General features: G+C 43.8%; 2 protein-coding genes across 2 annotated transcripts; one reads left to right on the plus strand and one right to left on the minus strand.

Annotated features, from left to right (window-relative positions):
- Positions 1-7,165: 7,165 nt before the first annotated feature.
- wnt1 (wingless-type MMTV integration site family, member 1) lies at positions 7,166-10,619 on the minus strand. The gene is made up of 4 exons (XM_062426730.1): positions 10,519-10,619; positions 8,215-8,468; positions 7,768-8,033; positions 7,166-7,657 (listed from the first exon to the last, which is right to left on the minus strand). The coding sequence occupies exons 1-4, from the start codon at positions 10,617-10,619 to the stop codon at positions 7,166-7,168; spliced, it is 1,113 nt and encodes a 370-aa protein (XP_062282714.1).
- Positions 10,620-13,941: 3,322 nt separating this feature from the next.
- On the plus strand, positions 13,942-16,118 carry wnt10b (wingless-type MMTV integration site family, member 10b). The gene is made up of 4 exons (XM_062427455.1): positions 13,942-14,015; positions 14,631-14,893; positions 15,022-15,473; positions 15,618-16,118. The coding sequence occupies exons 1-4, from the start codon at positions 13,942-13,944 to the stop codon at positions 16,116-16,118; spliced, it is 1,290 nt and encodes a 429-aa protein (XP_062283439.1).
- Positions 16,119-16,300: the final 182 nt, after the last annotated feature.

Raw genomic sequence — 16,300 nt, forward strand, 5'->3', positions numbered from 1 at the left:
CAGGCTCTGGAAGCGATTAGCCCTCAAAGCTTGGGTGAGTGTATTGCAGAGAGACAAGAGCGGGTGGGAGCAGTATCATGTGTGTGTGTAAGTGTGAGTGGGACATGAAGCAAAATGTGTGTGATTTGAGAGAGAACGAGAAAAGGAGACTGGGGCGGTTCTGTTATGCAAGCAGTTCTCAGTATGCATGTAGATTGGAAGATGTGTGGCTCCTGTGGTTGGCTGTCCCCTGTGTCACTGCCTTTTAAAAACTGTTGCCAAGAGAAATGTCTTCTTTACAGGCTTTGGCTGCCAGATGCTGGGGATAATGGATAGGATTGCAGAAGGAAAGATGGAGAGGTGTGTGCAGCCAGCCACACACATGTGCAAGCACACACACACATGCACATTTGCACATTTTGTGGCAATGGATCCCTTTAATGCTGAAAAATAAGGCATGAATAATTCATCTTCAAGTCACTGTTGTACAAGTGCCACACACACTGTGACACACAGGGGAAGTATTAAGCCTAGTAAGTCATGTCACACTAAGTCGCCATGAATGAGCATACAGTTCGGGTATGCTTACAGATTCCAGAGGTGCCACATTTAGTGGATGTGTGCAGGACGAGTTAAGAGGAAATAGTTGTGTGTGTCTGTGCAGCTGTGAACCAACACATGGGGCGCCAGTGTGTGAACGCAATAGTGTGTCTGTGAGCGGGAGAGCCAGTGACACAGGAATGTGTCATAGTTCCTGCAAGCCACTCAGCTCCTAAACTGCAGCAAATAAACATTCCTCTACTGCTGTGTCAGTGCTGAGCCCTCGCCCACTGTCGCTGTAAAACACAGCTTGTAATTAAAACCAAAAACTGAGCATTTCTCCTTTTGTTTCCAGCAACAGCATTCACCAGATTAGTGATAATGACCCCGTGCCTTCAGAAATTTCTCAGCACTGTTTATTAACTCAAAGATGGCATGTTGTGGACCTGGTTATGTCAAGATAGGCCAACTGTGAATAAAACCATCAGAATCCAATTTATTGGTGAAGATACTTTGATTATGATTTACTCTGCTTTGGTCATATTTCACTGCAGGGCACAAATGATCTCACATCTAGGCATGTAAACAGTACATAGTACTATACAAAAACATCACACAATCAAACCAGTGTTAGACAGTTTCACAAAGATGTATTTGAATGACGAGAAATGTTAACATACAATATAGCCAGACACATATTGCTGCAATTTACCACTGACTGGTATGATTGATTTAAATAAATGCAGGCTTCATCCACAGTGACAGGTGAAATGATGCACAGGCTGTGTCACATGGGTTCCACCACAGTTTATGCTCATATTTCATGTGGATCCCTGGGCTGAAACATTTCTTTGCTGTACCCATACATTGTCAGATGTCGGTAAACATATTCTACTGTTGGTTATCCTTGCCCCAAAGTCTCTCCCTATCATTACAACTCTGTTTACAGGAGGACTTACAGTGTTTGCTAGCATATGATATCTCCTAGAATATACAGTGGTTCAAAGTCACACTCTGACGCACAGTTTTCCACCTAACACACTTAATCCCAGTGGAACCAATTTTGACGTGTCACTTTATCTGTTTGTCTTTGCTAACCATTCACAGATGTGTGATTGGGGAGTTGGGTACTAAACAGCTGTCTGTGCATTCCATATTTTTTGTCAAATGGTACCTAAAGTTGATCATTCAGAGTTTGTAATGGACAAAAAAATTGGCCATCAGCAAAGCAGCTATCAAGCCAAGAAAATCAAGAGGTCACTCTGCAGACAGTGGGCATGTTGATAGCTCAAAATATATTATCACATTGTGCTGATTCACTCACACTTCTGTGTTTTGGAGTGCTACATATCCCAAGCATTCACATGCATGCACACACAAACACCGCAAAGTATTATCCCTCCCACCTTAAGTGCAGGACTCGTTCTCCATCACGCTCCACAGGGTCACAGAGCCTGACCACAGACATCATACTGATTGCTCACCGTGGTCGAGTGGTCTGTCCACATTCCCACCCTGATTCACTATGTGCAGAAAACCCAACAACGGAAAACTGTGGTTTCAGAGTGTCTGGAGGTTTGCGGACAGCAGCGAGTGCCTGCTGTGCCTCTCCTAAATCTATCCTCCTCTCATCCCTTCGTCTGCCCTGCTTGCATACCCCAGTAACATGGGAACAGTCGAACGCAGACCCAAACTGATGTGTGTGGAATGCTTTTGGCCTTGACGCAGGAGGATAAAAAAAGAAGAAGACACTTGAGCGTGGATATGCACGCACACATTCGCAAGTATGAATGTAACCTCTCCTCTCTCTTGCGTGATAGGTTGTGGCAGGCCAGTAGATGATGAAGCGATGGAGATGTTAGGAGGCCACGGCCATTGTGATGCTGGGTGGCTGTTACTCTGGAACCGCCATCTGCCGAAAAGGTCAGTTGCTAGGGGACGATTCTCCTGGACCGTGTCTGCCTCCCAGCTGCCATCCGCACACCCACAAGCACACACACACACAAACACACACACACTGGCTTGTGCACAAACTCACACTCATATATACACATAGGCACGCTCTTTTCATTGTTTCCTAGAAATCATAGAATTGAATTTGAGTCAATTTGACCCACATGGAATGATCAGTATTGATTCACTCAGTAGTTTTCTGAAACTTTACGTGAGGTTGAGTTAATTACAATTCTTTGTGGACTATGTATGTGATGAGGCTGTAAATGCACATCTTATTACATAATAGCCCTGTGGTCACTTAATGGCACCAAACAAATGCTTGTAATTATTACAAGAGCAGTATAAGGGTGTTCTTGTCATAACAATAGCCTAATTAATTGGAACTTGGCCCATAATTGAATGCAAAGATTGCAAGAGTATCACAAAAATCAAATCAGTATCGTGTGCCAGGTCCAAGCCACGCCACATTGTCCATCACAACCACTGTGTGCAGTCTATCATTCAGTGCGGTGACCCAAACCCAATTTTAAATTCTTTATCATACGCCCTTCAAATTAGAGCCCAATCCACCCAAGGGGCAAACATTTTTTCCACAATTTAGCAGGAATTTTAATATGAAGCTGCTGTGCCTTCATTATGCTGTATCATCATCTCTGTAAAAGAAAGAAAAGTGATTGACATGATTGCTTATTGTAAGCAGCAACATTTTGGCAAGTAGAAACCGTTTCTTCGCTCAAGTTTAAATTGTGTACACCTTTATTTTTTTTTACTTTTAGGTCAGATTAATTGGCAAAATAGTTTTGTATATTTTGATCTTTTACTGCTGTTTTGTTGCTCCTAAAGTTAAGGCATTATACAGATATTGGCAATTATCGGCATTCAGGACAGGATTCAAACCAAAAATAGGACTAACCCATACAATTTTGTGCCATTTCCATTTCTCTTTTTGTATCCTCCCTGTCACTCTTTCCTGCTCTCCCTCCTTTTTCCCCCTCACGCCCTCACCTCCAGCCTGCGCTTCTCCACTGGCCTTCCAGAGACAGTGACTTTTGTGTAGCGGAGCTGTTGTTTTTGTTTGTGCCCTTCTCACCAAGGCTGCCTGCTTGCCGCCTGGCAGCCCCGTGTGTCAAAGGTGGTTGCAGCAGAACAGACTGTGGGAACAGCCGGTTAGCCTCCCCTGGTCCCCTGCTCCCCAACCAGAGGGGCAGCCATCAATCCAGCACTCCCCCTGCCCGTGCACACACACTGAAGCACAAACACACAAATGCCCAACCAAACACACACTCACACAAAAAGCCTACAACGCTCACACCCTCTCCCAATAATCCTCGGAAGCAATTTCATCTCGACTCGGGTGGCGGCCCATTGTCGCCAGCCCCTTCAATCTTTCCTTATTAACTCTCGCTTTGTCCCGCATCCGAGCTTCTGGACTCATCTCTCCTACATTCCGATCAGTGCTGCTCCCAGCACTCCCAGGCAACCTCCATTCGCTAATCCCACTGCCTCCCCCACCAGCCGCCCCACCCCAAGGAACTCTTACTGCTTTTTTTTTTCCCAACCTGCCGATCACCTACTTACAGAGTAAGGTAGGGGCATTAACTCCATGGGTTTTCTGAAGGCAGAGTGTGAAGGCGGGGTGGGTGAAGGAGGAGGCGGCCACAAAGTGACTCCAGCCCAGACAATTAGAACAATGAGCTGTGCCTGTAGGGGGCTAACTCGCTGCGTCACGCCTGGACGGTGGGGTATTTTGTCAGTTTAATGAATTGTCCATCAGGCCAGGGCCACATCGCAGGCTGCGCAGGGAGAGGCCAGCAGGGACCCAGACACTAAGTCGGTATTTATTACACTGCCTTTGTCACTAATTGAGCTAATTATCACTGACTCCTCAGCACTCCCACAGGCAGCACCCCCTCCACTCACTTTCGCTATCAACTCACTCTCATGCCTAGGATTTGAACCCTGCCTTCCCTCTTCTTTTTAAAAATCTGTCGGCCACTTTTTCTCTTTCTTTTGTTTCTTTCTGTGTATCCATGTTAGCCTCATCATAATTTTTGCCTCAGGCAACCTTTGTATCATTTTCACATTTGTGTGCTTTCTAACTATCCCAACCCTGACTTTTTTCTTTATGTTTGTCAGATTATACTGGAAAACCAAATCCTGCTTTGGAGTGTGTTCACCCATTTTATCCCTGTAATCCAGGTATATGAAACAGTTTTGTAATGATCAGATGTATTATTCTATGATCAATATAAACTTGCAAGATATCATCTTTCGGTTTTGGTAGGCCATCTACCTCATGTTCCCCACTAAATTGCAGTATTTGTTTTTTCTATCCTTTTAATCTCTCCAGGTCTAAAGATTTAAACTCTCTACTTTCTTTGAGATGCTGCGCAATCTGTGTTCAATTTATGACTTAACTTTTTGTCCCCACCTCATGCCACATGCAAGGCAGCCCTTTTTAATCCCTCACTTTTACTCTGTAATGAAAAAATTCCCTGTTCTCTTCCCTTCATCAGTCTGCCTGTCCTTGCAGCTACACCTCTGTTGCTCTGTTATTGGGACCTTTCGATGTTTGGGTGTGTGTTGGTGGCCCTCACTATGCCTCTGTGGTGCTCTATCTGGGTGACCCTGGCCGCTCCTGCGCTGTGGTAGGCTAAGGATAAAGTGCAAAGTTTTCCAAACTCCTGTGGTTAGTCAGGTTGCCAGGGTTTAGGGGAGACTCTGGGTTTTCATTATTTTTCATATTATTTCTTTATTTCTTTCCGACATTAAGCAAAGGAAGCAAAACAGTCAATGCAGTAAAATCCTACACTGTATAAAATAAGGTATGTGGCTGGATGAGCAGGGGCCATCTCTGTGGTTGAGAGCACAGATGCAGGGATGTTTTGTGAGCTGGAGAAAGAAGCTGCTTTGGTGGCAATAGGATTAAGCAAAGGACACCCAGGGACAGGCTTATATGTTCACTTGGTTAGCTGTCAAAACTATCTCAAACACAGAAACTACAACAGACATAATAGCATCTTTGGACACATTCAGGAGGGCAACTTAATTGAAAATATAGACTTTATTTTTCTATCATACAATACAAAACCAACTGAAACCTAAATCTTTTGATTCTCTAAAAAAAAAGTGTTCTCTTACATCTCTCTATAACAGTATAAAAAAATCCTCAGAAATAAATATTTATATTTACACTCATAAAAAATGCTAAATATTCAGTGCATGACCAAACACAAGTGTTGTTTTTTGTTTTTGTTTACAGGAAACAAGCAAAGAAGTGATAATGTTCGGTTTCTAAGAGTTGGTTTTCTGTCAGCTACGTTACACCAAAGTAGAAAAGACATCAAATCAAAACATCCCCCGACATGACACTAATGATAGCATATTCTCCAGCCACTGACAGGTGCATAAATCATTCAGCAAACTTACATATGACATCATAATAAATATATTCATATATTTTAATATTTACAGCATTTTGGTTCTGTTAGCTGATATACAGTATGATTTCTTCTGTAGAGGCTGTATTCTTCTAAATAACATGTTTGTCTGAGACTTAACTACTTCTTACAGCCTAGCTTGAAATGATACACCATTTGCCTGATTTTAACCTGTACCAGTTTAACGCCACTCACATGTATAAACAGGAATTTTGTGTCCTTTTTTTCCTCATTGTGCATCTCGGAATGGCATCAGTTTTCATTTTAGCAGCACGCTGAGTTTCTGCAGGTCACATTTCATTTATTTATTTAATGTTGACTCCTCAGATTTGCCAAACTACATCTAGTCATGCCACGATATTCAGTGTATTGATAATACATTCAAATGACTTTGCCTCACTAAGATTTGATCAGTCAGTTTATGTTTTCCTTGGCGGGTACTGGTCCCAGTCGTGTAACATCAGGACCATCTTGCGGTAAGTCAGGCAGGGTTGAGGTGTATTCAACTCCAGAGAAATCTAAATAAAAAGGGCAAATGTGGTGAGGAAATTATAAGTGGTTGGGCTGCACCCAGGACCCAAATACACAAGTTAGGAGCAGCCCATCCCAGGAGATAAACTTCACACAGTTTCATGTGAGAGAAGCCAAAGTTCAAAAAAAGAAAACAAAACACAGATTTTTTTTAAAAACAAAAAAACTTCCCTCTTGTTAGAGGTCTTCACCAGTTTATGAGAGGACATGTTTGTGGCTCTCTGGCCACAGAAACATCTGTGAAACATTGTGTCCAGTTTCTGCCCTCACTGGGGGAGAAGAAGGCTCTAGTAGTACCTGCTTACAGCAATCCCTTCTCCACCACATGATTTTGTCCCTTTACCTCTATTTCTGTTTATCCACAGTGTAAACTTTTGAGGGATGTGGATGATATCCATTCTACATGGATGGTTGTAGTGTTTAAATACCCTCTTAAGACTATTTATCATCAAAGGCAAGGAGCAAGCACATATACTCCCTCTATACCCTGTTCATATATTTGTGCTTTTCTCCATCTCCTACTCTCAGAAATACTGATTTAATTTTTGTGTGAGAAAGTTCCCTGTATCCATTTACCCGCCTTGAAGCTTTTCTAGCTTCTATCTAATATCTCAAACCACCTGTGTGCTAGTGGCTTTCTAAGCCATCTACCTGTTTCCTAAGAAGTTCTCCTTTTGCTCCTCACATATGCCTGTATTCACCCACTTGTCCACCGATCATCATAGACACTGGTGTAAAGTTCGTGTACTGGTGCAGTTCAGGCAGATGACGTGACAGCACCAGTGGAACGTGCAGTGGCACCGTTCAGTCACACTCTCAGTCCGGGTCTTATACCCACGTCCACAGCAGAGCAGCTCACATCCGTCCAGGCCTGGAGAAGAGCTATTGCATGTTCTTCCAGAAGTTCCCAAAGTGCCAGTTTTACCATTGTAGGAGCAGAAGTTTGGTGATTTCTCAAAATAGACCAGGTCCATGGCAGATGGTGGTTTGTGGGCTGAGTTTTCAGGTTCCAGATGACGGGGATCAGCTCGATGAGAGGCTCGGTTGCTGCCCTTGTTGGCATAGACAACTCTGGATGCACCATCAAACCGGTCCTTTAAGAAGTCTCCGACTGTGCGGAAGCTAGGTAGGCGCATCCAGCAGGTACGCACCGTGCAGGAGCCTGACATGCCATGGCACTTGCACTCCTGACGCATCTCCGATGACACAGTCTGCAGAAAGGAAGACCAAACGCTACTGATGAAATCACAAGTACATTTGAAGCATGTCTAAATTCTGACAATAAAATCAGGATCAGCGCATTTCAGTATCAAATCCTTACCATTCTGCCAGCTTCGTTATTATGTAGATTGATGAGGTAGCGCAGATCTCTGCCCCTTTCGCTTGAGTCCACAAACTCACGGCTGAACATCCGGCCAAAGTCCACATTGTCACTGCAGCCTCCCCAGTGCCAGTCTGGCCCTCCAGGACCTCTGCGGCGGTAATCGCATGTGCATGACTCAATGGCCCCTTCTGAACAGGAGCGAGCCACAGCATGGGTCACCCCTGCACTGGTAATGGCAAATACAAATGCTGTCTCTCGGCAACCTGAAGAAACAACATCAACACTTCCCATTAGAACCTGATCCAGCCTTTTAGACTTGGATTTGCCCCCCTTTTTCCCCCAAATTTGAAAAAATGAGAGAAAAAAGCCTGTACAAGAGATTCCATTACATCCTGGCCAAAATTGTCCAAATATTGCCTGAAGAGAAAGACAAGGGAGGCTCACCACGATTGACCATTTTGCCAAATATTGCTGGACTGTGGGTGGTCGGGCAGTTCCAGCGACGGTTGCGGAACTGCCACTTGCACTCCTTGATGGCAGTGTGCAGCCCAGCAGCAATGGCATGCAAGATGCCAGGATTCTGCCGAATCAGCCGGCGCTGGCGACGACTCAGTAGGGCCAGGCTTGGGTCCAGGACCAACTGCACATTCTTGGAATTGGAAAGGAGGTTGGACGAGGAGGCCACATTGACAATACCCCTGGCACAATACAAAGACAAGGGAAATCAGAGTCAAGGAGCTGGCAGTTTATGCATGTAGCTCCTTCTGTGACCCTCTGAACTCTTATACTGATGTGTGTTGGCATGTCGTAAGAGTTGTGCCTTTAAAATTACAGTTTTCATTATGTACTATAATAACAAACAGTGACACACGCTGATCCAAAACCACGAGGAGACTGTAAGTCTCTGAGCTAAAGCAGGTTTCAGGCTTGGCAAATGGCATAAACCTGTATTATTATTTTTTCACCTCTTCATAAATCACTTGGTCCTGAACCAGATACAATGCAACATTTCAGTATTACTCTCATCAGAATAAATATAGTGTCACACAGTGAGATGCAAAGGCTTAGTGGAATACCAAACATAACCCTTCCTTCACAAATTTGCATATGTCGTACTACACAACCCAGTTGTACTGCCGTACTATACTTTATATACGTATAGTGTTGTAGGGTAAAACAGCAGCATGACCCTTAACAGTTTATTCTTGCTGTCTTGTGTTAACAACCAAAAGCTGAAAAGAAGTTATAGTCACACACTGATTAGACATTAGACTGGCCTCATGATGTCTAATCTCACCTATAACCAAACATACATTAGGCCTTCCTGCTCATACAATAGGCAAAGTGTTTTCTGCCAGATATTTAAATTATTGTATTTAACATATTATGTCATGAGTGACAAATAAAGACCTCCGTTCTGATAACTTTTTATGATATCAATAACTTCATGTACAACTATGTTTTCCCCCTGCCAAATAATACCAGGAAATATTTTGTTATTAGGCGTTTTTTAAAGTATCATGTTCATATCTGTGTCCAAATATGGCACCTGTGCTTCTTCAGTTTGACACAGACCAATACTGAATCACTGAGCAGCAGTCATTTAGGTGGTCAGGTTTCAGAACATTGCTTGTATGAGTGTTTCGGTGCACATGATGTATAATTTTCCACTTTATCTGCTGGCAATTTCCGTGAGATGTTCGTGTCCACATGTTTTGATTCATGTGTAGTGTAATGGCTGCGTCTCCTGTTCAGCATTACTATCCGGAAAAAGCGGGCGAGTCTCGGCCTGTTAAGAGGACTGAAGTGTGTTGAGGCCTGGGAGCATTAATACTATTCTCGTCCTTTTGGATGCTTTCTTCATTCCAAAAACTCCTCGGAGTTTTTATTCCTCATTTCTTCATGCTCTCTTGTATTTCAGCTGACACTCTAAATATTTGAAAGCGCCCGGACGTTGTGCGCAAATGCTGACCATCTAATGACACCGCAAAAATCTTTCGTTAAATCATTACCTCAACAAACCCAACCCACAGTTTATAGAACTTTAAACAAGCAACACAATGTGATGCAAACCCGCCCAGATCCCATTTTATGTGTGTTTTCTATAACAAAATATTGTGCAGTTGGCAATTTTAGTTGTATGCCCCTGTCTATATAGAGAGCGGAATGCACAGTATTAGATTAACACGACCTCGTATGGGATTCCTTTCAGCCGAGAAGTAAATCCATATTTAATTTATCCCATATTGGACTGAACATTTTTGTCTCGTGTTCAAACCACACTATCCAAATGACAGGGAGGCAGAGAGAGAGAACGTTGGTGTAATCTACTGCAGATAACATTAAAACTGTAATTACTATAAATGTAATTCGTTCATTGTTAAATAGATAATTTGCTGTAGACATTTTCACTGAAAGGACAATACATTTAATTAAAGAAAAGTGAAATAGTCAAGTTTATAGCTGAGCTCACGTGGAGCAATTTGGAAACGACAGCTCAAATCCCACAAGCTTTAATATCATGTGGTTGCTCTTTTTTTCAAAGGCTGAACAGAAGTTGTAACCGGTGCCAAAACTAACACATTATTCCGAGCATGCAGCTTGAAAATGCGGTAGCCCAATAAAACACTGTTCGCACGGTAGCGCAACAGGGTCTTCCCTGCTCAAAGCCTGCGTTAAACTGGAGTTTTCTTCTGAATGAATTGAATACATCATCACATACTGTAGTTTTTTGATGTAGCTACTCACCACCACCGACCGCTGTTGTTGACGGCCCCTGTGCCCGAGAGCGAAGACACCAGCAGGATGCAAGCGGCTTTCACCCCTAACAGCAGCGCCAAACTCCTCATCGTGTCTTCGGATTTAAAAAAAAAAAAAAAAATGCAGGGAGGAAAATGTCAAAATTTCATCTTTGATTATTTTGTCAGGGACTTTACTCAAAAGTTATAGCCTAGTTCTAAACATCTCTGACAATAATTCTTCTTGACAGTCATTTTTTGCAAATTATAACAATTAAAAATTGCCTCAAATAAACAACTCCAAAAACACGAAACAAATACACACACGTCTGGCAGCGCATGTTGCCCTATATCGCAGTTCCCTCTTACAAAATGTATGATACTATTTTCATGTTCTGTTGAAAAATAGTAAAAAATCACCAAGGTGCAAGGTGTATAGGCTACTCACCACGCCGCAGACCAATGTGAGGACTTGAAAGGTGAGAGAAGCAGGCAGCTCTAATTGACTTAAATGGATCTGGAGTGGGGACAGGTTGCTAAATGATGTGAAGTGTCCAAGGCAGGATGCTACTGCTGCTGCAGTCCTCTTCACTCTGTCTCTCTCAGTGATGCTCTGCAAGGCGCATTGAACGCGTGGGACAGTCCCGAAGACTTGATCCCCTCGGTGACTGATAGGCAACACATTCTTCTCTTATTGAGCGCTACGAGGGGAATAAAAAAGGGATTTGCTGCTCTCATCTCCCTCTGTTTTTTTCGGAGCCTTTTCAATAGGATTGGAGGGAGGGATAGTTAATGCTCTTCATAGGGCGCACAATGAATAAGGAAACACAACTGGGCAGAAAGGAGAAAGGGAGAGGGGAAAAAAATAGGACAATCCACAGTGTTGCGCATATTACTTGCGGAATCTCACGGTCATCACAGAATCTGTTCCCTGTAAACGTGTGCAGCTCAGAGCATTTTTTCCCCAGTGGCTGTGCGCTTGTTTCCACGTCCAGTCTTGCAGAGAGAAGAGAAGTGCCCTGAAGCAGTGATGTGTTGGTACAGATGCTGTGGGTGCGTCCGGTTTTGGTGCTCCGCCGCTGTTCAAAGCTGGTGTCACGGTGCAATACAGTTACAGCGGAATATGAGCCATCTAAAACTGCCCTTTTTACCCGGTGGTTGGATTAGCCTACTCCCTAACCGCATCTCCTCCTCCTTTCTCCAAATGCGCTCTCAAAATGTGCAGTAGGACATTTCTGTACATTCGGTTGCCTTTTTACACGAATCCCCTCACAAGTATATGTTTTTTATCCTTAATAGTATTTTTTTTTACGTGCATTTTAGGAGGGTGGCTTTATATATTCAGATTTGGCCAATAAGCAAAACCATCATCACCCATTTATTATAGCCCAAGACACGCGCGCGCACACGCACGCGAACAACGAAACTTGTATGTAGAAAAAGTAATAATAAGCTCTTGGTTGTCATATAACTCACATTGCCTGCTGGGCTGTTTAAATATTTTTTCGAGCGCGGGAGAGATGAAATGCGGTCACTAATCAGAAGTTTGATGTATGATGAACTAGGAAAAAGAGGGGGACGAGTATAAGAATAAAAACCATTCCAAACATCTGGCCTGCAGACCTCCCTCGACGCACATGTAGCCCAGTGTAATCACAGTTTGAGCCACTTTGCGGCATCTCCATCTCACCCCAGACTAGACCAGGCTTAAATGTCCCCAAAACTTATCCATTTTGGTTCATGAGTGAATGTTTTTTTATGTGACATTTATCTGCTAATTTGCATGTTCCACATTAGTCACTGCCGCGGTTGTATTTTAAATAATCTCTCGCTCTCTCCCTCTCCCTTTCCCTCTCTCTCCCTCTTTCCTTAGGATGACAGTAAAAGGAAGTGGGCTTTTGTAAGAAAAAAAAAGGCTTTAATGACAGCCATCCTACGTTTATACTCCAGCCTTATATGAAGGTGCTCAAACGGGTTTCCTGGAGCAGTCATGCGACACCGAGCAGATTAGAGCTTCAATCCGGATAAAGGGGGCCTTTTATATACAAATCAACTTCAAATCACTTTTTAAGCCACTTAGATATACACGCCAAGGCAGAATGCTAATGCACTTTTCATTGCTGCAGCTTAAGGAATGGAAGGAGATTAGATGAATTGGTGTCACTATGCGAACCGTGTTCGAGGGGGGTTTTAACTTAATTTTATGAAAGTAACCCAGATGCACATCCTTTCCAACAGCAGTGTCTGTTACTGTTTAAGTCTGGTAGAGGAAACATTTTTTTAATTTGTGAGATAATTAGCAGTCTCACCAACTGTGTGATTGACCTGTTGATTCAGTAGCAGCGTTTTATATGCGTAATTTGAACCATTAAGGTGATTGATTCGATGCCGAGCTGCCACATCACCCTAACCGAGTCCTTACAGAAGGCCCTAGCACTTGGCTTCGTAGGCCTAGGCATTATTAAGCATGGGAAATTGATTTAAATAGATAATTGAGATGCTGTTTGGTAGTCTTCAATATGCATAACATGTGTTTGAAGGGAATGAAGGCCCTGCTTTCTATAACGCATCACATATCTGTTTTAATTAATACATAAGTGTCATTGTGCCATAATGCCACACTGTGATAAATAATCTCAGAAATCCAACCTGTCACTCCCGTAATTTATGCATATAATGTTATACTCTGAAATAAAGACTTTGCAGTGACAAAGTGAAGTTGTTTCAAACACAACAATGAAGAACAGCCGCTCTGATGGAGGTGGGAGGAAGGGGGGGACCACATGACTAAAAAACAGTTATTGTTGGAGGGGTCTGTTAGCGGAGCCGCCTGCCTGCTGCTGCTTCCCTGTCGTACAGTGGAACCAGCAGCTCTCCCCTCCCCCCATCCATCATTTAAACTAACTCACCCCTTCATGAACAAAATCTTCTCCATATTTCATTTTAACTGAGCGTTTCTTTGTTCTTCTCTCTCAAAAAATGACCCATGCCTGATGAGCATCTGCCGACCCACCACCAAAAAACAGAAAAGTATGTTCATATTTTTATATCTCATTAAATATGTTCATAGTGTCCAGTATTTTAAATTGCCTGACATAATTTTTGAAAGCAGCGCATGTGCGTAAAAATTTGAAGACCTCGTTTTACGCTCGGATGAATGATCATATTCTAGAATAATAAAATGATCAACTGGTGATCCAACTTTCATATTGGCCGATATTTTGCAAACAGCCGCCTGTAGAGGCATCTCCTCCCCTCCCCTCTTCCTCTCCCCCTCCCGTTTACTCTCGCCCCCGAGCTCCTCTGTTCTCCGTCTTCACTCTTCGGTCGTTTGGCGGTGCATCGATAATACTCTACTCTTCTTCAATTCTTATTGAACACGGGACTTCATCACCAGTGTTTTAATGTCACGTCGCGACAGACGCTTAACAAAATGGAGCTATCAAACAAACTCCGTTGGGACCAATTCCTGATTTTGGCAGCAGCACTTATGTCACCTGCATTAACGTAAGTGCACTTGAGAGCGCTTGATGTTACATGCGGGTTAGCCTACATGGGATTCCGCAAGAGTTGTAGGAAGTTGCTGGGTGTATAGATTTGAACAGATATTTTGCATTTTCAGTTAAAAAGTGAAACATCTGCCTCTAGTTTTCTCATGTTGATTTTGTTTAATATTGAAACACTGAAATCATTTTTATCACTTGTTTTGCCTTTAACGAGTCTGAAGTTGTTTTACATAAGGAATTCAATATGAATCCCACTGTTCTTGGTAGTATTTGGCAATTTACTCTCTGCTTTTGGGACCTCTCAGCTGGATGACCAGTTCAGAATTATATTTTTCTCTGCTTAAAGTAGTAGGGACACTAGTCAATACTTGTGCATTGATTAACACATTGTACTGCTAAGTCTATTCAGTAAATCCCTTAAAACAGTTACATTTGATATTATATCCTTTTGAAATATTTTATTTTTTGCATTTTTCAGATTTTCTTAAATATTTCTCTTAAATATCTCCCAATTCCCACATATTGCTATAGATTTGATTAATGAACTCCTGACCAGCTCTAATGACCCTTGCACCCCTCCCACTCTCTTTTTCTCTCTCTCTCCTTCTCTCTGCAGGGTGCTGTGCAATGATATCCTCAGCCTGAAGATGGCAGGAGATCCAGTGCTAACCCCTAACTCAGTGTGCCTGAGGCTGGCAGGCCTCAGTAAGCGTCAGATGCGGATGTGTGTTCGTAGCCCTGACGTGACAGCCTCTGCTTTGCAGGGCATCCAGGTGGCCATCCACGAATGCCAGCACCAGCTTCGAGACCACCGCTGGAACTGCTCCTCACTGGAGGGCCTTGGCAAGCTGCCCCACCACAGCACCATCCTCAACAGGGGTGAGAGTCGGAGGCAAGCTAATGATAGTTTAAATGTGACCAGGGGTTTATGGGAGGAAGGTGTGATTAATTTAGAGCTACACTGTTTATCATTTCCCAACTCTCCTGTGTGTATCTCCTGCTTCCAGGTTTTCGCGAGAGTGCCTTCTCCCTGGCCCTGTTGGCAGCGGGTGTGGCTCACTCTGTGGCCTCAGCCTGCAGCATGGGCAAGCTGCGGGGGTGTGGCTGTGAGGCGAAGCGTCGGCAGGACGATGACAAGATCCGGCTGAAACTCACACAGCTGCAGCTGCAGACCCTGCAGAAGGGTGGGGTAGGCATCAGCATGACACGGTCATTACCCTTAGAGTTGAACGGTCACCATGGTGACCTGCCTGCTAGCCTCCACTCCACCCACCCCTCCGCCCTCCTCAAGCCTTTACCAGATGAGCTGATCTCCATGCAAGAGACCTGGGAGTGGGGAGGCTGCAGTCATGATGTTCGTTTTGGGGACCGTTTCTCCAGGGACTGGCTTGACTCCCGGGGGTCTCCAAGAGACATCCACGCTCGTATGAGGATACATAACAACAGGATGGGACGACAGGTGAATAACATGTTTCATTGTGTTTTTAATGTTCCTCAGACAGTCATGTGGCTCTTCAATGGCATTAATCATTATCAAAGGTTATCACTGCATTTCTGATTTACATCCTCACTTACCACTTATCACTTACCTTTCCCTACACAGATAGTTGCTGACAACATGAAGAGGAAGTGCAAATGTCACGGCACATCAGGGAGCTGTCAATTTAAGACCTGCTGGCATGTGTCCCCAGAGTTCCGCCATGTGGGTTCACTACTCAAGGAAAAGTTCCTGACAGCCATTTTTGTCAACTCCCAGAACAAGAACAATGGGGTTTTCAACCCCCGAACTGGAAATGGCGCCAGTGGTAGCACGGGGGGACTCAACGGAGGTCGTCGTCGAAGCATGTCTAGAGAGCTGGTGTACTTTGAGAAATCACCTGACTTTTGTGAGCGTGATGTGTCCGTCGACTCTCCGGGTACGCAGGGACGCATTTGCAACAAAACCAGCTACAGCACAGACAGCTGCAGCTCGCTGTGTTGTGGCCGTGGACACAACATACTGAAACAGACACGCAGCGAACGCTGCAATTGCAGATTTCACTGGTGCTGTTATGTGCTGTGTGAGGAGTGTCGTGTCACAGAATGGGTCAATGTGTGCAAGTAGTTCCCAGTTCCTCCAGTCCCAGCTGCCCTTACCCATCCAGGACTCAAGATGGCGAGCCTGTCCCTTCGCCCACTCCTGTTGTTCCAGCATTTGTTTTGCTCTTTGTGTAACTCTCCCAGAGAATCTGTTTACCCCCCCTTTCCTTTCCATCATCTGGGATCTATTTTCTCTTTGTAGCCGCT

This window comes from Scomber scombrus, chromosome 10 (assembly GCF_963691925.1).
Source record: "Scomber scombrus chromosome 10, fScoSco1.1, whole genome shotgun sequence".
NCBI lineage: Eukaryota > Metazoa > Chordata > Actinopteri > Scombriformes > Scombridae > Scomber > Scomber scombrus.

Coding starts and splice junctions, on each gene's coding strand:
- wnt10b (XM_062427455.1), top strand. CDS start 13,942: ATGGAGCTATCAAACAAACTCCGTTGGGACCAATTCCTGATTTTGGCA. Junction 14,016..14,630: donor CTTATGTCACCTGCATTAAC/GTAAGTGCACTT, acceptor TTCTCTCTGCAG/GGTGCTGTGCAATGATATCC. Junction 15,474..15,617: donor ACAACAGGATGGGACGACAG/GTGAATAACATG, acceptor TTCCCTACACAG/ATAGTTGCTGACAACATGAA.
- wnt1 (XM_062426730.1), bottom strand. CDS start 10,619: ATGAGGAGTTTGGCGCTGCTGTTAGGGGTGAAAGCCGCTTGCATCCTG. Junction 8,034..8,214: donor TGGCAAAATGGTCAATCGTG/GTGAGCCTCCCT, acceptor TTGTTTCTTCAG/GTTGCCGAGAGACAGCATTT. Junction 7,658..7,767: donor ATAACGAAGCTGGCAGAATG/GTAAGGATTTGA, acceptor TCCTTTCTGCAG/ACTGTGTCATCGGAGATGCG.